Below are 23,194 nucleotides of genomic sequence, written 5' to 3'. Positions count from 1 at the left end.
TTTAAGCAGCTTATGAGCACTTCTAATAGGTAGAATCTGAAAGTGCCCTGTGTGTGCATACGTACATATGAAGGATTGTTCTGTCTAAAGAAGGCAGTATAAACAACAGATGTATTATGCAGATAATGCTCTTTATCAAAGGTCTTTGTGCAGCTAGCGAGCAAGCAAACAGGTTAAAGTAGCTGAACCAGTTACTACAAATGGGCTGAGCCACAGTAATTCACACTGCACTGTCAGCATGAGTACCACCCAGGCTTTTTCCTGAGGTGGAATTGCACTTTGGGAATGAAGTTCAGTTTTGCCTTTGGAAAGAGCTGAAACTGTCCATTGCAATGCCAGCTGCAGCTCAAGTGGTGCGTTCATTTTCAGCTAGAGCCTTGCCTGGTTGCTGAGAGCTCTTCTGCTGAATGGTGTTTGTTTGACACAGTTTGACTCCTCTATTCTTTGCCCTAGCAGGTACTTGAGATGCAGCAGTCAGTCAGTATTCCAGCTTTGTGGACACAGCTGGCCTGTGTGTGCCCACTACTGTATTTTGTCTATATTGCCATGATGGATCATCATCTGTTGCTGCAGTACACTTCTGATTTCTTAACTGGAACAGATTGCCCAGTGAGGCTGTGGATGCCCCCTCCCTGGAAGCATTCAAAGCCAGGCTGTGTGGAATTGTGAGCAACCTGGTCTAGAAGGAGGTGTCCCTGCCTATAGCAGGGAGATTGGAACTGGGTGATCTTAAAGGTCCCTTCCAACCCAAACCATTCCATGATTATCATAACACTGGAGTAGGTTTTGAGTAACAGAATGTAAATCGTAGGGAATTTTTCAAGACAAATAGGCAATCAGTTATCAGGACCAAGTAGCAACTTACGTATGCAAAGGGCATAAATATTGCCTCATTTGATTAAGATCTTTTAACTGGGCCTCTTGCTTCCAGATGTGGCTGCACAACTGTTCTGTTTCTGTTCAGCCCCTGTGGCATCTGATATGCTGCCATTTGGGTGCAGGATTTATCTTTAACTGGAGTTAGAAGCTGTCAGATGTGTCAGTTAAACTGTCTGTGTGAAATGTTTTCTGTGCATATACCAACCCAAGGCATGTTCACAGGAAAGTCATTTTGCAAATTGGATTATTTTTGTAGCTAAAGGTAAGCAGGTGTGCGTGCATTGGAAAGGATCAGAGCCAGTGTTTAATATATTGATGTGTTAAAAAACAAAAACATGCAATGTAAACACTTGTTAATTGCAAGTTGAGATGTTTCTGTCTGTCTGCGTAAGAAGAATTCCACGTAGTTTTGATGACATGAACATAGCTTCCAATGAGGATTGTGTTAAAAAGTTGTAATTCGTGAGCCCTCTGTTAACATTTAATGACCCTGTCAGGAGGATATGATTGATGCAATTAAGTTGTCTTGCTTGTGTGTTACATAATTGGTATGGACTGAGAGTCAGATCCTAATGTAGAACATATGAATCCCTTGTCCTGTTGCATTCAGGAATGAAATTAAAGCAATTTATAAATGTCTGCTTTCAGTTAAAACTGGGGGAGGGATGGAGGAGGAACATCTGCATGCCAAAGCATTTTCAGTAGAGGCAAGGATTTATATTCCGTATTTCATACTTGGAATGTTTTTATCATATGGGATTATATTTGTGGATTAACTGATTTTAAAGGAAATATAGAAACATTTATTCTGCCTGTGGAAAATAAGTGTATTTCTACAGCAGTATTCTGGGAGAAAACGGCCGCGTTTTTTGACAACTGGTGGTCCAAGATGGTTCTCTGCTTTCTGTTGATCTGTTTGTTATTTTAAATTTTTTTAGTCAAGGATATTCTGAAAGTAAACACTTTAGAAAATTATTTTTTCTCCTTCACCTCACCTCACTGCAGTTCTGCTCTTTTTGTTCCCTTCGCCCCCCGGTTTTTTTTTCGCTTACCATGCAGTAACCAAAGTACTTTCTTCCTTTGGCCTGCTGAGCTGCAGTGGTGTGTATGGTGTTGTTACTTCAGGGTTACTTTGGTTTGGAAAGGGGAAGGATTCCCTCAGCACTGACATTTCTCCATTCATTCGTATCACGTGTAATTTTTTGATGTTAAGTGATGCAGCCAGTTGGCCACAGCGCACGACGGTGCTCCATATCTGTCTCTGGTAATTCTTCAACACAGGTGTTTGCTGCTTTCCGTATGATAACTTGAGGTGCTGCCTGTTTATTAGGTGCTAACCATATCCTGGACTAAATAAACGTGGAGGTCAAAGGGCAGGGTGTTTATAGGTAGTAAAGTCGAGGGCTGATGTGCAAGATGTTTATCAGTACAGGATATGGCCAGTGCCAAGTTCGGGGAGCCACCCTCGAGATGTTTCTGTTTCTTAACAGCTTACACATCTGTGCTTCCCTATGCTTAGGAGATGAGATTTTGGTACTGAATAGATTTTTTTTTACAGCATCAAGACTTCATATGCCTCCATGGTGCTTTTTACATCTGTGTTTTTATATGAACATTACAGCAGTTTCCATCTCTTTTGTGCTTTGATGGTGTTGCAATGAGGATCACTCTGTGCTATATTAAAGACAAGAAAGTCTCCCTTTTTGCAGTTCTTTGTTATATTGCCTCTGGACAGCAAACGTTACTTCAAATTAACAGCAAGCTGATTGACTTGTATGTTTCCTCTAATATTTGACCTGTGCTGATTGGAATAGCAAAATTTGGGTGAAAAGTTGCTGTGTTTAGAAAATTTAAACAGCCAATCGATTGGCTTCTGGGCTGCTTGACTTCCTGTTTCACACCTCCTGGAAATGCTGAGAAGCAGAGGACACTCAGAGGGTGGTGAGGCACTGGAACAGGTTGCCCAAGGAGGCTGTGGATGCCCCATCCCTGGAGGCATTCAAGGCCAGGCTGGATGTGGCTCTGGGCAGCCTGGTCTGCTGGTTGGCGACCTGCACATAGCAGGGGGGGTTGAAACTAGATGATCATTGTGGTCCTTTTCTATGATTCTGTGATGATATGACATGTAGGAACGATGAACAGGAGATTGTGCAGTAAGTGGGAATGAGAGTTGCATCTTTTTCCAGTTGTGGAAGTATACAACTCAGTGTCACCCAATTTGAGATGCATGGAACACTGTGGGGATTGGACTTGGTGATCCCCAGAAGATCCCTTCCAAACCCTGTGGTTCTGTGATAGAAGTACTTCTGCTGCAGATCGGCATGGACAGAATGCCCTTGCACTCTCATCACTGGTTTGAGTGGAGGCAAAGTTTCACATATGGAGCTGCTGAGAAGAAGCTGTACACACATCAGAGCCTTGATCCATGCAGATGGAGCATTGCCAGCATGGTGGTTAATTATGGGATGGTGCTCTGCTTCTCACTGTCTGGGAGCTCTATTTTATATCAGTACAGACACCGGGAATACAAGCGCATGTAAATAGCATGTGCAACTGAAATTATTTACTGCTTCTGTCCTTAGTGGTTATTTTGTCCAAGATGGCAGTTTTAAAGTAGAACATATTTTTTAGGCCTCGTGAATTGTGGATCAGTCACAAGTAGCTTTTCCAACAGGTCCTGGTACCTCGATGGGAGACTGCTGCTACTCATTACTTGGGTCTGCATTGTATTTCCCCTCGCGCTTCTTCCTAAAATCGGTGAGTAATTAAAGGAGAGAAGCAAATATTATTCTACTTTAGTAGCAATTACAGTTGAAGACTTTAAAACCTTAATGGGTTATTTATTTATTTAAACTGGCAGGGGGCTGGCCATTGTGGGGGCTGCTTAAGTTGTTGTACTGTGTTCTGCCTTCCAGCCCTGCCTAGTTAACCTATTACTTGGGTTGCAGTAGTATTTTGTCTGCAATACTAAAATAAAATCTTTACAGCAGAACATTAAAGAGCTGCATTTACTTACAGCATGCCATTAGTGGTAAGCCAGTTCTAATTCTGCCCTACAAAACTGCATAAATGATCTGTGACAGGCAGTTGGAATGTTGTTATTCTGAGTCCTAAGCCCCAGATACCAAGCACTGTAATAGAAAACATGCCTAAAATGTAAAGCTTTAGCTGTACATTAGGATCACTTTCCTTATAAATTCTCTTTTATTTTTACTGTTATTTTACAGGCTTTCTTGGCTACACAAGTAGTTTATCATTTTTCTTTATGGTGTACTTTGTGCTTGTGGTAAGTTAAAAATCAGAGCAGAGCTTATCTATTTTTTTTCTTATTGTTTAAATGTTTTCATAAGACTGTTTTGAAATGAATTGTCTTCCTCTCTTCTCTTCCATTTTATGTAGCATTTAGTTTTCTTGGAGTTCAGTATGTGCTCACTTGGACAGACTCTATTTGTTTTGCTGAGGCATGGAAATGTGTATGAACTTTCAAACATGTGAAAAGATTTAAAATAATTATATTTTGGACTGGCAAATGCAACAATATTTTTGTTTTGCTGACAGTGCACTGAAGGGAGCTGGCACACACACTTTTGTTTCCCTGCTAGTAACAGAATGGAATTTTGTTTGCTTAGCTTCTAACTATTACTTACTGCAACTAGTGCAGAAGAAAATTTAATATACTCCAAATAAATTAGATTTACATGTATGATGGAGTGACTGGGTTCAAAAAAAGGCAAGGAAAACTAGAACTTCATTAAGACAGTTTACAAGATTCATTAATACGTCAATGACCTTATTCTGCTTTCCTGCTGAAAGGAAAGGTTCTTTTCTCTAAGCCATATGGGTTTTTTGACCCTGATGCTCACCCTCTCCAGGCCCTTCTGAGGTAGATGTTTCCAAATATCTCAAGTGAGAACTGCTCGGCTGATCTGGGAGGAAAAACATACCTTTAAGTTGCACCATTTTTTCTCCTTACAGTGAATATTATGTGAAGGCACACGTGTAGTAAATGGCACAACCAAGCTACTTGCACTCTGTCATCCAGGTAGATCAATGGGAATCTTTCTGGGGAGCCTGGAACAATGTTCCCCCTCTCCCTCATCATTCTGGCTTGCATTGACTTGCTTTTAATACCTGCTTTACAAAGGGATAAACAGAGTTGAAGGCAAGTTGAACAAACATGCCATCCGGGAGACCAAGGTAATCCATTAGGAACTAAACCATGTGATAAAACCAAACTTCAAAGCTGTCAAAACATCACCCTGGGGTATCCCTGGAGAGCTGCAGTGTTTGGAGGACCTTGGGAAGTATTCTTCCAAAGCTTAGCATTGAAGAGCAGCCACAGCCTTTCAGAGCTAATGGAAATGCATTTGTAATATTTATAAATTACCTTAACTTTTGACCTCTTCCCTAAAATTTATCTTAAAAGAAGGAAAAAAAATGCTGGAATAGGTCTCAGGGTGAAGCTACTTGCAACAGTTTCACAACAATTTCAATTCCTATATTTGGCTGTGAATTTGTGCACATATCTGAAGAAAGCTTTTCTAATGGGGGAGAGCACTGAAAGTAATTTGGGGCTCAGATAAACAAGACTTGCATGCAGCTGTAACTGTGATGATTTAAGCTAGGATTCAGGTGTGTTTCTTTGTAACAGAAAGGTGTGTGGGAAGTTCTAGGTAAGGAGCACACAGTGATATTTAAGGAGAACTAATACTCTTTGCACAGTATTTTCTCTGACTTCATCAGACATTGAAACTCAAACGCATTGAAACTCAAAGACATTAGCAGTGGTTTGGTTTCCACATCTAATTGCTTTGAAGTAGATGGCATGTGCTGTTGAAATGCTGTTTTCGTTTGCACAGTGTTAATTTCTGTATGGCAGATACATTTTAATTTATTCCAGAAGAAAGCTGTGTTAGTCATATGCAAGCTGTACAGTTATATTTTACATACAAAATAATTCTGTGCATTTTCAAGTGCATGCCATCCGTGAAGCCTCTTGCCAGCAAGCCACAGTTTTAATACAGCATGTGGAAAAGATAGGTGTGATAGGCAGTGTGTCCTGATCAGTAGGTCTGCAGATTCTGCTCTGTGCTCTGCTATGGGGCCTTGGCAGGTCACACACCTCCTGTGCTTTGCTGTCTTTTCCTGTAGAGTTAATGCACTGCTTATAGTCCTCACTTGGAAAGAATGAAAACACCAAGATGAACTGATGAGGGAGAAAAAATGTGTATGTATTCAGTTGTTAATTGAAAGCCAGATTCTGTGAGGTCCTGAGCACTTTCTCTTGTTTCTCATTGTTGAATACTTTCCCGATGTGAATCCTAAATGAAGAGAAATGAAACGTGATCATTGCACTTTTTTATTGCCTCTTCTTGCTGTATTGAATATTGGTGAAGAGTAAAACCAGATTTTTTGGTGGGAACAGCCCTATTGGTAGCTTGTTCAACAAAGGTGTTAATGATTCCTAGTGGTATTTTTCTGAATCTCTTGTTTATGTTCCCAGAACAAAATGTGATGCAGATTGGGAACCTGCCACATGTAGTGAATGATGTTATACACACAGCCCGCCTTTGCTGAGTGCTGTCAGGACTGCTGGAATAAAGGGATTCCTGTTTCCATCCACAGGATAATAAAAAGCAACATCTATTAGAACGTTCTGAGAACTCTGAATCACAGAATGGCCTGGGTTGAAAAGGACCACAATGATCATTTAGTTTCAACATCCCTGCCATGTGCAGGGTCAACAACCACCAAACCAGGCTGCCCAGAGCCAGTGACTGACTTTATTTGCAGCAGTGTTCGTGCTGTGGATTTAAAATACTTTGTTTTCATCAGAATCTGCCTTTAGGTTTTGCTTTCTTTCTAAGTTACAGCCAAATGTTTGTTACTCTCGAAAAACAGTGCTTATTTGGATCAGGCTGCACAAACAATGTAAAAATCTCTTCCTGTTGGTGGCTTCGTTAGAGATATGAAGTGTACTGCATTCAGTAATCCAAACAGATTTGAGCAATTAAGAGGGCAGGGAAATAAAATTCTATATTTAAAATGCATTTAGTGCATTTTCTATTGTCTCTTTTTATTTCCGTTTCAATTTGTTGAAAATCTCTATTCATGTCCTTTTAGAAGAATGTTCTCCAGTTTTTGTTGTTGGCTTTTCTTTCTTCCCCCTCTGCAGTATTTCTACACAGTGTTGCCCTTTAGCAGAAAGCCCTGTGCCTATCCATTGCCAAGCACAGATCACTTTCCCCAGAGTTTGCCTTTTAGCTTGTGCACCTTCACGCTGCTTAGGAAGCCTGTTCAAATCTTAGCCAGAGCTCTTACCGATCCTTTTACTTTGGAGCCCTCCAAGTCTCTCCTTTATTTCCCTTCTCTGGGTACCTTGCAAGTATGCAGAGATCTCCTTGAAAAACTTGTTTCCTTCTCATAGAATCATTCAGGTTGGAAAAGACATCCGAGATGCTCAACCCCAACCCACCCCCACCATGCCCACTGACCATGTCCATCAGTGCCACATCTCCATAGTTCTTGAATACCTCAAAGGAGGTATTGCCACTGCAGAAGCAGCATGGTGGGTACCTGCTGTTTCCTTGTCCCACACAGGCAGGCTTCTCTTGGCCTTTGTGACACAAAGTTCTCTGGGAAACACCACTTGGCTGTGAGCAAAAAGTGGATTCCTTGAGCCAGAAGAAACGCTCTCTCCCTTGTTATTCTTCTTGTGGATCTGAGTCTTTAATTAAGTTTTTAATTATTTGCTCTAGGCTTCAAAAGAATTATAACCTCTAAAGCCAGGCATCTACAATAGGAAATTAATTAGGGTGAGAAGAGCAATGCCACTATCATTTTAAACAAGACTCCTGAAAGAGGAGGTAACATTGCTTACTTTAATTTCCCTTTGATTTTCAGCCCTGTTACTTGGCAGTCCCTAAAGCAGCAGGGTGTAGCTAAAGCCCCAATGACATTCCGGGACAATAATTGCATTTATTGTTTTTCCTTTGCTTTCTAGTCCACACCATATGTTTCTGCCTTTTAAGATTAGCCCTAGGCTCTGCTCTATATCTGTTAAGGGCTTGTCTGCTTAGGGAAAGGGCCTGGGACAGCTAACACAGCAGCTATTCTGTATGGGAGGTGGTTAGCATGGGGCACAGAGAGAGTGAATGTGGAGCACCGGTTGTATTTCAGCTAATGTCATAGCTCATTTCAGCACAGCACCTCCAGACAGGCAAGCCATAAGGCTGCCAGCTGTGCTTAGCCAGCAGCTGTGTGGAATGGCACTGACAAGCTTTGCTGTCAGGCTCCCCTTTCTGTAGCCTATCTGCCTACCAGTCAAGTTAGTTAATTTACTGTGGGTTTAGCTTCCTGCTTTGTGTGCCAACTGTCTGATACTTTAGCTATGTGCATCTAAGTGTAACTTGATTTTGGGGTTATAATCCGTGCTGTCTTTGCAGATTATGATTAAAAAATGGTCCATCCCTTGTCCTCTACCTCTGAGCAGTACAATAGAGACTTTACAGGTAAAGTGCATGCTGTTTGGAAGTTCTAACATTTTATTATTAACTGTAATGCTTTTTTTACATTAACACTTTCAGAATTACTTGTTATTTAAATTCCTTCTTTTCTTAGCTATCACAATTTTACTATCAAGAAACCAAAACCTTTCATGTCTGTGGCTTGGGCTCATTCTTTCCTTATGTTTTTTTTTTTTTTTTTTTGCCATATATGTCTTACAGGTTTCAAATTCTACTGCGGATTGTAAAGCAAAACTCTTTCATCTTTCAAAAGAGGTAATCTCTATTAACAATAAGCTAACTAAAGGCGGGAGGTGTTAAAAAATTGGGGTTTAAACTCTATCCAGGGTAAGCTGAACATCTGTAAAACTAGTTACAGGCTGTGGAAATATTTCCTATACCTACTGCCAAGTGTTTTCCAGTCTCGCTTTTTTATGCGACGGCTGGGTGTCCAAGTTAGCATTTTATGAAAACGTTTTGCAAATGTGAACAAAGAATGAAGTGTAACAGATGCAATGGTGCTGAGCCTCAGGATGCAGTCGGATCTGGGCGCTATCTTTGCCCTCAGCTGGAATGCAGTGCTGTTTGACTGTATGCATGCATTTAGATCCTTAAAGAACAGGTTTCCTGAAACTGCCTGGACATAAATTTCATTTTTACTTACTTGGAGCTAATTCTTCAGTTCTCATGCAATCTTATGCATTTCACTGGATGTCAGCTCTCGTATTTGTTAATTAATGTGGCTTTTAAATTACGTCATCACCCAACAAGGCTTGCAGAAGAAGAGCTATCAGGTAGAGCTCTGGTTAATTTGGGGTAAAGAGAATGGGGATAAAAGAGGAAGAAGTTTGAGATAGGTCTGTAGCATATTGAAATTCAAGTGGGCCACGGTTGGTAACATTTGTCTGAAAGAACAAAACTCCAACCCCAAAAAACTACCCCAATGTCAGACAAATGTTAAATGCAGATCAAAGAAGAAATTTTGCTTTGGCCAAAAACAAGCACCATGAGGATCCAGCTTTTTGTCTGGCCTTTGTGCTTTGTAGAAGTTTGGAACTCATCTATGTTGCGTTTTGCCTTTTTCAATTTTATCAATTGAAAGTGGCATATTTTTACCAGCATGGGCCTTGTTGTAGTTTAGCTTATTCCACTTGGCAATTGAAGCAGGCTATACTAGATGATTCATCTCTTCTAATGTAAGTTTTTGAAATAATATACCACTAATTGTGTTTGATACAATCCTAGTTACGTAACTGTCTTAAAACTTTAGATGGTAAAGCACATTATGTTTTCTGGAAACTGTATCCAAGTATTTAAGAAGTGGTGAGAAAATAGGGAAGTCAGGGTAAGGGAGACAGTAATTTGACAGGTAGCTAAGAAAACTTAGAGAGTTTCATGGATAATACACCAGCCTTGGGGAAATTCCTACTCTTTTTACTTAATTACTTGCCTTCTGTTGACGTGCTGCCCAGTGACCTCTCCTGATCATGAAATACTAAGCTAAGAACAATGCCAGAAGAGATGCTTGTTCAAGAGATCCAGTTCTACATAACAACTCAGAGGCACCATTCTGTGTTACAGAGATTTCTCTTGAAGCATTAAATTGAATGATTTCCACCGTCTTTCAAGGCTTGCACTGAATTCATCCAGATAATTTCCCACCCATCTGTAATAACAAACAACTTACAAGGTGTTTATCTTCTCTTTTAGAGTGCTTATGCAATACCAACCATGGCCTTCTCTTTTCTCTGCCATACCTCAGTCTTACCGATTTACTGTGAGCTCCAAAGGTAATGTGTGAGAACACATGCAATATTCAAATATAATGGGAGCATTCTGTTCTATCTTCCTAAATTAATCTTGAGTATTATATTTTCAAGTTAATGACATCAAAAACTGCAGCCTCAATCACACTCATGTTTTTTGAAAATGTACAGTTCTAGTCTGCACTGGCTTATCTTCTTTAACTGGAGAGAAGAGTAGCAAATGTGGTTCTATCACCAATGTCAGTACATTGTCTTGGCCATCTAGGGAAAAAAGGTCATTTACTAAGGTGCTCAGTAGTTAATTTTTTTTTCTTTATTATCTGTATTTCACCAGATTCAGTGCTTTTTTGGCCCAGATCCTGTATAAATTGCTTTTTTTATTTTATTAAAAATCAAATAAATGTACAAATAAATCTCACTGGCAGGCATGGCAGAATTCCTTTCCACCTGGGAACGGTGCAAGATGTCTGTGACAAGTGAATCTTCACTAGGAGATCAAAAATACTTTAAAAAGAACCATGTTACTGAGAGCACAGTCTTCAACAAATACTGTGTGTCCCTAAATTACGAGGTTGCTTTCTCATAAAAGGCAGGCTCATAAAAGGTTTTCTAATAACGTAGCTTATGTTGTGTTGAATGGTCACAATGTAGATGAATCAACGCTGCTTTTTTTTTTCCTTTCCTTTCAGTCCATCCAAAAGTAGAATGCAGAATGTAGCTGTCACAGGAATTGGCCTGAGTTTCATAATTTACTTTATGTCTGCTTTGTTTGGGTATCTGACATTTTATGGTGAGTATATTTTTCAAGTATTCTAGAGTGTGATAGTAAATGGTACATGCGTTGTCTTTAGTGCTTCAGGCTTGCTTATGCATTAATACACTTGGATCCTCATAAATCTCAGTCCCATGAAGAATCTTGCAAAGTGTTACAGTGCCATTGACTTCTCAACATGTAAGTGCTGGGTTTATGCTCAAAAATACTCTGCATACAAGATATGAATGTGACCCATGACAAGCTACGCCTAATGCTGGGGAGACATGAAGTTTTGCAGGCATGCTTACCTTGTCTGATACAGCTTGGGAACAGAGCATGTATTGCTTCCTTGTTTTGCTTTTCTAATCTATCAGAACTAACACTAGCTATTTCACTAGAAATCTGCTGAAAGGAAATTTTAGGAAATCCTTTCCTAAAATGAAGCTTTATTTTAAAGGATTGCACAAAATGAATTCTTCATTATGCTTTTTTTTTAACGTGTAAGGTAAAGGCAGATAAGAATTAACTGGCAACAGGAAACTTAGGAGGACTGAAACAGATGAAGGATCAATCTAATTTTGTGTCTTGGCTTCAGAGGAGTGACAAAAGGCTAGGAAAGAAATTAAAAATGTAGAGCTCTAAGCTTTGATCTGGGCTTCCCAGCACATGCTTCCTATCTTCAGTAAATTGCCTTGTATACATTTCCTGAGTCAGAAATGGTGTTTGTTTGATGCACATACTGAACCAAGAAAAGCACATTTCTTAGAGATATCATCAACACAGCACTTGAAGAATATACCTTTTTATTTTCCAAACAGAAGAGTGGGATATAAAACTCCCCTGACCAGTTCCATGGATATCTTTCAGTTCCATTTGCTCTAGAGCTGACATGACAACGTACTTCAGTACCGGTGTTACAGCTGTGTTTGGACTCTTCAGTGCATCTGGGTGCAGTTTTACAGTTGAGTTCAAACAAAAGTGTGGGGTGGTGTTGCATTTTGCCAACACTCAGATGTCACAACACTTATCTACATAGTGGCTCTTGTTTTTTAAAAGATCCATCATAATTTTGACAGAAGTAGGTGAGTGCCTCTTTTAAGGGACAATAAGACAGCAATACTACAGTAATGTTACTACAGTATACAGCAATAATTTGTCTTTTAGCAGCTAAAAATTGCAAATTTGAGAGGAATTTTGCACCTTGTTTCCCAAGCATTACTGTATGTCTGACCATAACTTCTGAAAGCATTCCCTTGACACAGAATCCTTTGAAATATTAAGTGGGGAGTTTTGAAGCCCCTAGTAGCATACAGGCCACCATTACCATTGCTGTTTCCATGTGACTTTGTAGGGAATTCAAACTTGAAGCATCACTCTGAGAGATTCAGCAGTCAGTCTGGGATTACCAACTGTCTCCAGGTCACATCTCAGCAAAAATAAAATATAAAAATTCATAGAAACTGACCCAGTTCCTATTACCTTCCCTGCCATCATTTCTTTGAGGCAAAGCCCTTTGATGGCAGTCTTTTAGTCTGTGTCACCGTGAATATTTCTGGTTTTCTGCAAGGAAGATTTCTTTCAGTAATTCTTAGACTCAAGAGCCCAAAACACCAGAACCAACAGTGAATGTCTGCAAGAGATTACGTTTTTCCCTTCCAAGCTTCTGCTCCTTTTTTAACTTTCTGCTTGTCTTGTTTAATTCACTTAGTTCTTTAAATAGGGGGAATCTGTTTTCTGTTCCTAAAATACCAGTCCAGGAAAATGTAAAACATTTTATTTTAAATTGAAAACAAAGAAGGAGTTCCTTCTTTGAAATGAGTCATATTTCATCGTTCTGTGGCTCAGAAGTTTTGTACTGTTTTCTGTGAATTTGAAACTCAATGCAGCGCCTGGACTTGCGTGGAAATTTGGTCTGTTCTGAAGCCCAGCAAAGCACTCTGAGTGGGAGGAGCATACAGACCACTTCCAGAACTCTGACTTGCTCATTGGAGTAGTAGTGCTGCTTACAGCATTGCTAGAGAGTTGTGATAGAAAGCTTAAGCAGTCCAGATGCATTTTCTTTGTTCATTAGTGAAGCCCCTTCTTAAGTTTCAGAGCCTTTGTCAAGGCTCAGTCAATCCGGTCATCCTGACTTTAATTAAAGCTACATTTTAATTTGTGAATAGTGCTTTTTGTTGTCTGTTTAAAATACTCCTATAGGAATTGCCTAAGGCTTCTGGATACTGACATCTGTATGTTTTCTTCAGTTCTTTGAGATATTTTCAGCAGTTTTCTAGGTTTTACCTCTGCTGTTTGCTCATCCCTTCAGGCCACTGAAACTTGTCTTTTATTTTAAGCCTAGCTAACATGGTAAAATTCATATAAGGTTAAAAATTACCTTACTAGTGAAAGGATTGAAAGTTTCAGAACCTGTATCTGCAAGCTTGGAATTGCTTTCTTTTTAAGCCTTCCTTTTCCATATTTCCTTCATCTTCTGTTAGATGGCTTTTAGTTCAGCAGAGTCTCTACAGGATCTTGCCTCTTGCACAGATTGTTTTCTGTTTTCTCCAGGTTGCAAATCAGTTTGAGCTGGTTTATCAGTAGTGCTTATATACAGTCTCCTCCACTGTGTGTTAGTCACAAGCAGATCGGTCCGTTTGAATGCAAGCTTCATACATGTTGCTAATTATTTCACGTTAGTTCTCAGATGATTTAGAGAATAATTCCTCTTTCTGCTTCTCAGACAAAGTGGACTCTGAATTGCTGCGAGGTTACAGCAGTTACCTGCCACATGATACTGTCATCATGACTGTTAAACTGGCCATACTGTTCTCCGTGCTTCTGACAGTCCCTCTAATCCACTTCCCAGTAAGTACTCCTCTCTGGCATAAGCAATGCTAACACTAATGCTTTGCAGGCTGTAATATCTGAGACACATCTAGTCCTGTGTATCTTATTCACTTGTCAAGTGATTGATCAAAGACCACATATTTGCATATGTTCCACAAAAGCTCCAAAATAACAATGAACCGCTAAGCTGATTTGTGCTCTAGAGACAGATTTCAGATTAAAACTAGCCCACAGCATTGTTTTTAATTTAGAGAATTCAGAACTTCTAAAGTTTATTTAGTTTGATTTTTTTTTTCTCCTAAATTGAGTTTTGCTGAGTTAGGTTTTCATTTCTGCCTGCACGCACACACACACAAACACACACACAAACACACTTATACTTGAAAACTCAATTTCATCGTAAATTGAAAACACATATTGATTTATTTCACTGCAAGAATACTGCTTTAGCTTATCAATACCATGGAAGATTTGAGAGAATTCATTCAGTTATGACAAACAAACCAAAAACAATAGTCAAAACTGCATCTAGGTAAGTACCCTGGATTACATACCAGTTGGCAGCACGCTGTTGGCCCCCAAACCTTTACTTGTCCCAGCAGGAATTGTTCTCAGGACCAATGGCCATGTGATAAATATTGCTTCAATTCTGAAGTTAATTCCATGCAACAGAGAGGAAAAAAAACGTAATTTAACTATTACTAAATGATTTTTGCATTTTGAATTAAAATGCTCTTTTGTATCTGGTATGGTAAAATTCTTTATTCAATTTGTGAAATTGAAATAAGATTAAAAAAGAAGTACATGTGTTCATTTACCCATTCAATGTTTCTTTTCATTTTTATGTAGGCGAGGAAAGCTGTATTGATGGTGTTTTTCTCTCACCTTCCCATGTCTTGGATTTGCCACATCCTTGTCACTTTAGTTCTGAATACAATCATTGTTTTGTTTGCAATGTATGTGCCAGACATTAAAAACGTATTCGGAGTAGTTGGTAAGTTGTTGTGGGTTTTTATTATTATCTTTCTCTTTGAGAAGTTCAGAATTACACTGAGTTGGTATGTTTCAATCGTGCTCTGAGTAAAGTCTTACTTTCTGGTTTTTATAGGTTCAACCACATCGACGTGTTTGCTTTTTGTGTATCCTGGACTGTTTTATCTTAAACTTAGCAGAGAGGACTTTCTGTCACCACACAAACTCGGGGTATGCTTTTCCTGTGCATGTGCTAATTGTATTTAAAAAAGCTCATTTTAGATACATTTTAATGCACTGGAGAGAATGTAATCTAATGGGCAAAGTTCCAGCTTTCAGTGCAGTTCACAAAATCTGTGAGCGTTTTCTTTTATTGTTCACATTAGCTCTGCTGTGTCTGAAACTCCTTTTTTACAAGACCTCTCCAACCAGCAGAGTGTCTGTATTCTGGACTGTTGATCTGAATACATGCTTTTCTCTATAGTTTTCAGATGTCATTTTTTAATCCAGTTTCTCCGCGGTTTTTACGCATTACTCTGATGTTGTTTGGGCAGCTGGAACAAAGCCAAACTGTGTTTAAGTGAAACAGTGTTTATACTTGTTTTCTATTTAAGCCTTCTCAAAACCATGTTGGTTTTTTTCCTTTATGGTTTCTCTTTTGGCACATTTGGTTGGGTTCTAATTGGAATTTGTGCAGCAGCCTGCTTTTTGCACTGCAACTGTGCTTGTTGTCTTTTTAGCCATTGCTCAGCCCAATGTCATAGCAGTGTCTCAAATCATCCAGGTTGGAAAAGACCACTAAGATGCCCAAGTTAAACCCCAACCCACCCCCACCATGCCCACTGCCCACATCCCTCAGTGCCACATCTCTGTAGTTCTTGAATACCTCCAGGATGGTGACCCCACCACTCCCTGGGCAGCTGTGCCCCTGCATCACCACTCTTTCTGAGAAGGAATTTTTCCTAATATCTAACCTGAATCTTCCCTGGTACAACTGAAAGGTATTACCTCTCGTCTTAAAAATGGTGACAAAGTGCCTATGCTGTGACCATCTGCCATCTCTATGACTCATAGGACTGCTCTCGTGTGGATGAAATTGGGAACCTGAAAGAAAATCCAGTGATGATGCTCTTTCAACCATTTTGAGTAAAATACAAATTAATTTTCTTCATTCATTCACAGTTGTGTTTATTCAAGCAGATCTGTACACTTCTCAGGTGAACAGTGCAAGTGAACCAAACCATTGTGAGAATGCCCAGTGAAACTATCCCTGAGCAGACTTAGTTTCATTTCATTCTAAGCAGACATGTTATGTTTGAAGACTAATTAATTTGCAGCATGAAAGATTATTTTAAAACACACTGTTTAACCCTGTTCTTACACACTGTTCTTCAGTAATACAGATTTTTTCCTTCTTTCTTCACAGGCATGTGCATTGGTTATTTTTGGTGTTTGTGTTGGTCTGCTCAGTTTAATTCTAATAATCCTCAATTGGATTAATCAGTGACGCCATGTGGTTACTGTCCACAGTGGACTTCAGGAGGACAGCAAGACCCAGAGATACGGGCAGCCTACAGAAAGCACTGACAGCAACCATCTTCAGAACAAATAACACTTTTTCAGCCTGTTGTTGATGTTCCTTCATTACTCTTGAGTCTAAAATACTACTTCTTAATGATGCTGTTATGGCAGGTAAAAAGATCTCTTGATAATTCCTGCTACACAAAGATGGTTTGGTGCACGTGAATGAATGAGAACCTTAAGACAAGTTTTCTTTTAAAGAGAATGAGGTGGATTTTAAATCAGTTGTGATGTGCATATAACGTATTATCTTAGCAGTAGAAGACTGCTGCTACTTCTATAATTTCCAAAAGTTCAGCCAGTTGAAATTAGGAACTGACTGATTCCAAATGTTTACCCTAATCTATCCTAATACAGATTCAGAGACCGACCATCTTAGCCCAGTTTAATGGGCACATCATGATAATTGTATTCTTGTTTATTACCTCCTGTGTACTTGAATCATATTGAAGTAATTTTTAAATTAGCAGCTTTTGCCCATCCAGCATAATAAGTTCTTGCAGCATTAGTGATTTTGTTTGTAGTTAATAATAGATCACTTTCAGTTAATTCAGTATTATTCAAATTACCTCAGTATTCCTGCCAGTGGGAGACTTTTCTTTTTTTCTCTCACTCCTATTTCTACCAGCATTTCCTATTTGAAATACAACATATCTGTGTTTTATGTACTGCTGTGTGTTTGGACTTGAAAGGTGGCATTCTGCTGTCCTAAAGGCAAATGAAATTTTATGTTTGTGGACCCTTGATTTTACCCCAAATCTCTAAACATTCACACACCCTTTTGTAATTGTAATTTTTTTCTGTCTAAATGAATCGTGAATGCAGTTTTCAACACCAGCTGGGCTTTGTTATGTATGGTATGGGGTGCCCACCACAAAAGTTCCTCATATCAGCCACTGCTTTCATTCTACTAATATCATGGTAAGCTTCCTTAAATTTCTACCATCAGATGGAATCTGATGTCTTTAGAATAGCCTAATCTCTTTAGAGACTATACCCTGAAGAAGTCAAGCCTCCGTAGAAATGCCTTATGTAAAGTTCAGAAATCAGACCTCAGACCCGAACTGCAGGATTTAGAGAGTGGGAAAGTTCTTCATTATTTCCAGATGCAGTATTTCTTTTAATTTAGCTTAGCACTTTTACATCTGAGAATTGGAATGAGATACAAATGAAACATAGTAAATTAATCATCTGTGTAACATGAAAGAAGTTAGTGTATGACATTTATGGAAATGTTTCTGTCCGTAAGGTGAACAGTAAATTAGTTGACTCTAGCTAGAAAATCCTGTTGAAACAGTTCTGTTAATATGTTGACATATGTTTTCTCATTTGAGATAGGGAAGACGCCCTAGAAACTGACATTTCTAACCTCTTAGCAGCAGGTCTGTCTTTCTTAAGCTCCTGTGCAAAACTGGGGCCAGAAACTAAAAGTGAGAAATAAAGCTACAGCAAAATCATAGCTGTGCTGTTCCCAAAAGCACTTCTGCATAAAGAGTCGTATTTTCCAGTGATGCAGGAGAGGCAGCATTCAGTCTTTTAAGTATTGATATTTTATTTTTGTTAATGTTGTCACAATAACTGGTAACTCAGCTCCTCACTGCTGGTGGCTGTAGAACAACCTGAAAATTGATTTCAGCTTGGAAGGACTTCACTTGTAAGCTGACAGCCTTGGGAAAGCGTGGCTGCCTGTGCCAGTGGCTGCAGGGAGCACTGGGCTCTCCAGAAAAGGATGTGCCAAATTCAACATAACCCAGAGAGAATGTGCTTGATCCTTCCCTGTGTAATAGGGAGGAACGGAAAATAGCAGAGTTGGAACCACCATCTCTGTTCCTGAGCTGGCAAGCTATGCCTTCTCTGACTTCAGTGCCAGCAGATCACTCAACTCTTGGGATCCGTAAGATGTTTTTCCCTTTTGATAGATGGCCTGCAGGCACCCAGGTGGTGTTGGTGTGCAGTTGGTACTGCTTCAGGAATCCTTTTGCCTGAGGAACGTTCTTCTGCTTAGGAGTTTAATACAGAAATAGACTCGAGTGATGAGACATAGGAACTAATTCAGAAGTTTTGTTAGGATCCCCTTTCTTTATAAGTCTGTACACTATATTCAGAAAAAGATTACAGGTGTTTTTATCACAAAGCTTCTTTATCACAAAGCTTCTACCTGGGGTTCCATGACACAAGGTGAAGTCGCCACCAGAAACAGCATGTCCACTCCTGGGTAGACGCTCACAGCTTCTTCCTATGGCACTGGCATGGTGGTGGCTCCTGCTCAGTTTCACTAGCAGAAAACCTGGAAAGATGATGAATTATCTGCCAAAAACTGAATGAAGTGAGCTCTCTTGGGGACAGGAAAAGAAAGGAGAATGGAATTGGATTGCCTTTTTAAGGCCACAGCAGCCATTAGATCAGTGTTTTTCTCACAAACTTCACTCTCCATCTTTTGTGCACTTGGGATGCCTCTAACTTGAGAGCTCTCTGGCCTCCTGTGATCAAGGGGTTGGTCAGACAGTTACTCAGCACTGTGTGAATATCAGGGATTGGGGCTGTCCATCTTGCCTTTGTCCTTGCAGTTCACCTTTCCTTTTCAGTTCTTGATAACCAGGTGTAGTCCCTTCTGCCTGTGGCTGCCCTCTGATAGCTGTGTGCTCCCAGGCTTTGTTGGCTGTGGGGATTCTGCCAGGCAGAGCATCTCTGGCAGCAGTGCAAAAACCTGAGTATGTATTTCATATGAAGTGTACCTTGAGAAACCAACGATAGCTGCAGATCAGGAAATGATTTTCTAACTGAACCAAAACTTAGGAAAACAGGAGACCTTACATTCACATCAGTGAATTGTAGGTATATTTTGTAAGATGCTAGAAATTAGGAGGAATATTTCTTAAAATTGTGAGGTTTTATGAAAACCATTTCTCATATATCATGGTCTCGCAGCTTACTGTTGAATAGTAGTTGTAAGACATCATTGCAGGCACTTTATTTTAAACTCTGAACAGCAGGACTTAATGTGGAAGATTTACATCATCTGTGAAGGTGCAGAAAGTTGGCAAGATTCTGCTGAGCTTTTGCTCTTTGTTTCTCCCAGAGAAAAAAACTGAGTCTGCCCTGCACTGCAATCCCCTATGCCTGCACAGTTGGGTTTGTGTGCATCATGTTAAAAGATGGAGCTGAGAAAATGCTTGAAATAAGGTGTTGGTTTTACAGCTGATTCCTGTAATGCTATGGAAATTACTGCATTATTATTTTTAAGCTCTGGGTACATGAGTCAGGCTGTTAACTGACTGCCCTGGTAGGTAGCATTGGGCTGATGAATACCAGCGTGTGAAGTTAATGTTCCGTGAGGATGAAGGGAAGCAATTTGCACCTCTGCTGGAGCTCTATTATTACATTTTGGCTGTGGTGCAGAAGGGATGGAAGCACATTGGTTTGCAGAACACTTATCTTCCATTCGCAAAAGAGTTAGAAATGCTGCTACTTTTAAGAAGGTCCTATGATGTGTGATTTAAAACCTGAGGAGAGGGGCAGAAGGAGAGAACTGTTGCTGCTAAATTTAGGAAAAGGTGCATGCATTTTCCACAATTCAGAAACAGAGTAAGGACACTATTTTTAGTCTCAGTTTTCCCCAGACTGTTTGTGCATTATGTCCGTGTAAGGGTTTCACTACAGCAGTACACAAGCATGAGTTCTGTTGAGCTCCACTCTCACACTCACATGCTTCTAAATTTATTTTTCTTTAAACTTGTATACAGATTTGTTGTTGTTGTTGTTGTTATATTTCCAGATTGTGAATTTCAATGGTTATGCTTTATCATGTGTATACCTTTTTATTTTCTGAAGCCTTGGCTAGAAGGATCCTGTAGCATTTCTGACCTCACTTGGAAAGGTTGCTTTTCCCCAGCTGCACAAGGAGAACAATGTAAGAGATGAAAATGAATCAGTAGCTTTTGATTTGTTTTCTCTTGTTCTCCAGTTTCCATTCCGTGCCCATGTAAAGGCTGCTCAGGTTTCAGATGCACTGTGGTTAGCTGGGCTGGAGGTGTCTCTTATAAACAGCACTGAAAAATGGAGTACTGCACACAGAATGCTTACAGCCTGTGTGTGCATTGTGCTCTATGCTCATTGTTTATTCCCTTGTTCTTAAGCATCTTAATTCTGATTTTCACTGCAGTTTGTTTAAAATTCTCTCATGTCCCTGTGCACTGTAAACTGAACCTTGGTGATGCTGTCTTCTCTCTGCCCCTCCTTTCACCTTCCCCTGAGCACAGAGACACAACGGTGCAACAAGATCTCTGAGCTGCTAGGGCAGATGCTACATCCCACCCTGCTTGTAAACGAGTTGTTTGCATGGGAGAGGATGCAGGCTTGTTCTTTATTGCTGTATTTCTGACTGTGCACAAACAGTTGTCGTGGTAAGGATCTGGAAGTCAGTGCTCTGAAAGCTGCAGTTTGTGGAGGCTGAGAGGACTCAGAGGAGCCATCTGCCCGCATGTACCTCCATTAGGCAGCAATAAAGCAGGTTATAGACCTGGGTGGGCCTGATCCAAAATGGCCAGTCTTTTTAAAAATAATTTCACAAAAATAATTTTTAGGATTATCTCTATGGAATGTGGCAATTTTCATTAGCATCATCATGCAGATTCAGCAAGGCATACAACATGTGAGGACAGAGCTGTGCCCGTTCTGGATACAGGTGATCATTTCACCTTGAACACAGGTGTGTTGAGCTGGCTCCAACGCTTTTACAGAGCCAGAGTGAGGTTCTGAATTTGGAATCCTGCAAATTCAGCAGCCTGGCTTCTTTATTTTGCTTCCTACAAACAGTAGGAGGAGATGGACATTGTACCAGTGCATCCCTGCAAAGACATGAAGATTAATCACGTTGTTTCCAACTGTCCCTACATACCGAAATGAAGATTAACGTTAGCTTAGTAGTGGGCATCCTAATGCACTCTTAATTAAAGCTTCAGCTTCAGGTCAGTCCAGGATTTATAATAATGTTGATTGCTGTAGAACTCCTCTCCTAATTAGATTTAACACTTAATACAGAATCATTGCTTTACATTGCCTTTGATGTTGAAAGCATTCATTATAGTTATTCTGCATTCCATGGAGCTTTGGGACACATCTACTTCCCAATGACTGCCACTGTCAGGCAGTTTCCACTGTTGAAAAAGAGCTGCCTAATTTTTACAGTTTGTGGTGATGTTTTTAGTATTTGTGTTTTAAAAGTGATCATTCAACTGTGCTTCATGTGGAATTCGTTTTTTAAAAAAAGTCATCTGTATGTAAAAAATACCTCGCGAACGTCTGATCTCTGTGCCATGCATTTCCTGTTTTGAGTTCTTCCTCCCACAGATTTCTATGGAGCAGCGTGGTATGTTCCAAGAAAAACAGAAAATAAAGAACAATGTTTGCATAACTCATTTGCTGCTCATCTTTGCTTCCTGTGCATAGTGTGGAAAGCAAAATGAAGCCGGCGCTGTGCTCTGCTGTTGGTTCCAGAAGTGCAAATTTGTTGCTGTTACCCCAGCTCAGGCTGTAGCATCTCCACGGCCAAGGAAAGATGGACGACTGCTTGAGGAAACTGCCTGGGAACCACGGCATCATGGAAGGGAAGGGCCTTCTGTGCTCCCTGACAGCTGTCCTGGCTGCCGACCTTTGTGTTACACACCGCTAAACCCTTCAGTATGAGGCAGTGCTGAACAGGGTAGTTACATGGACCAACCTCATTACTCTGCTACGGACTTGATTCCAGAGGTATAAGAATTGAAGCGTGCTCATTGCATGGAAACGAGCATCAGCAAATTTGTATCTCATTTATAAAATTCACCCCAACTAGAATTGGTACAAATGGCCCCACAGCTGCATTTTTCATGTGTGATGCAGAATTTGGTGTTGCCCTGTAGCAGCTGTTCATACTTGTTGGTGCTGCTGAATGGGTCCTGTCCTGGCTTGGCCTTCCTCTCGCCTCCAGCATTGTCACTTGCATGCTCGTGGTTCACGCAGCAGCCCTGGAAAGCCAGGCAGCTCGCTGCACCTGGTTTAGATTTAAGGCTTGTTTGCACATGATGTCACACTCCTATTGTCAGTACAGCAAACATTTTGGGAAGGTTTGCATTGTTGAGTCTTCACAGTAATGCCTTAACCATCTGACTTGCATTTCAGTTTTCTGGCATGATGTAATAATCAAAGGCACTAGATTTATATGATCTATGGGAGTCTGATTGGCCCGGATTGTAGAACTACTTTTCTGGAGACCAGTGTGGAAATTAGGGCTCCATTTTGTCATGTAGCAAATGAAGGATCTAGCCAGAGGAGAGCAGAGAAATTTGGAGACTGGGTCCATGCTGGAGCCTCCATCCCAGGTAGTTGCACTTGATATTGGGATTTTCACATTTGGTGGGCACAGCGAGGATGGGATGACATTTGAACTAGATGATCTTAGTGGTCTTTTCCAACCTTTGTAATTCTATGGTTCTATGCATGGGGATGGTGGAGGGATCTTGGATGTAGGGCTCAGATCCTGCAGGGCTGGAGCCAAGGGCCAGGGAAACCTCAGGTCCTGCTGCCCTCTGTTCTTCCCTGCTCGGTTTGGCTCTGTCCTCTGTCCTTTCATTTCATGCCTGATCCAGAAGCAGGGCATTAGTTGGCATTTTCCCAGCTGGTAGGGCATGCTGATGGAAGAGCTGTCTAGAAGCCATTTGCTGAAATGAGGTTATTAGAAAGTGTATGAGCTGCAGTGCTTCTGCACATCTTGATATTCCAGAGGTTGATATTTCACAGAATGAAATCCCTCGTCTTTGGAACCCATCTTTCCAGTTTGAATCGGAACCACGGAAATGCCCAGGCTGCTGGGAACCTGCAGAGCAGCGGTGTCCTTCCCTGGAACTGCTGAACACAGAGCTCAGCACGAC

The 23,194-nt window shown here is 40.4% G+C and overlaps 1 protein-coding gene and 1 long non-coding RNA gene across 2 annotated transcripts in view; one reads left to right on the top strand and one right to left on the bottom strand.

The window, feature by feature from the left end:
- The window catches only part of SLC38A6 (solute carrier family 38 member 6), a 38,083-nt gene extending 16,384 nt beyond the window's left edge, over positions 1–21,699 (top strand). Inside the window, exons 7-16 of the mRNA XM_031605321.2 lie at positions 3,554–3,636; positions 4,107–4,165; positions 8,325–8,390; positions 8,607–8,660; positions 10,095–10,174; positions 10,840–10,940; positions 13,627–13,751; positions 14,583–14,727; positions 14,842–14,936; positions 16,132–21,699. Coding sequence (XP_031461181.2) covers positions 3,554–3,636; positions 4,107–4,165; positions 8,325–8,390; positions 8,607–8,660; positions 10,095–10,174; positions 10,840–10,940; positions 13,627–13,751; positions 14,583–14,727; positions 14,842–14,936; positions 16,132–16,212 — 889 coding nt within the window. The 3' untranslated portion in view covers positions 16,213–21,699. The remainder of the gene's footprint in view (positions 1–3,553; positions 3,637–4,106; positions 4,166–8,324; positions 8,391–8,606; positions 8,661–10,094; positions 10,175–10,839; positions 10,941–13,626; positions 13,752–14,582; positions 14,728–14,841; positions 14,937–16,131) is intronic.
- Positions 3,542–7,465, bottom strand: LOC116236610 (uncharacterized). Its single transcript, XR_004168584.2, has 3 exons — positions 7,374–7,465; positions 4,743–4,805; positions 3,542–3,627 (listed from the first exon to the last, which is right to left on the bottom strand). It is a non-coding gene; the product is annotated as an uncharacterized LOC116236610 (long non-coding RNA).
- Positions 21,700–23,194: the final 1,495 nt, after the last annotated feature.

Source organism: Phasianus colchicus, chromosome 5 (genome assembly GCF_987193195.1).
Source record: "Phasianus colchicus chromosome 5, bPhaCol1.hap1.1, whole genome shotgun sequence".
Classification (NCBI taxonomy): domain Eukaryota; kingdom Metazoa; phylum Chordata; class Aves; order Galliformes; family Phasianidae; genus Phasianus; species Phasianus colchicus.
This window is presented reverse-complemented; position numbering and strand designations above follow the sequence as displayed.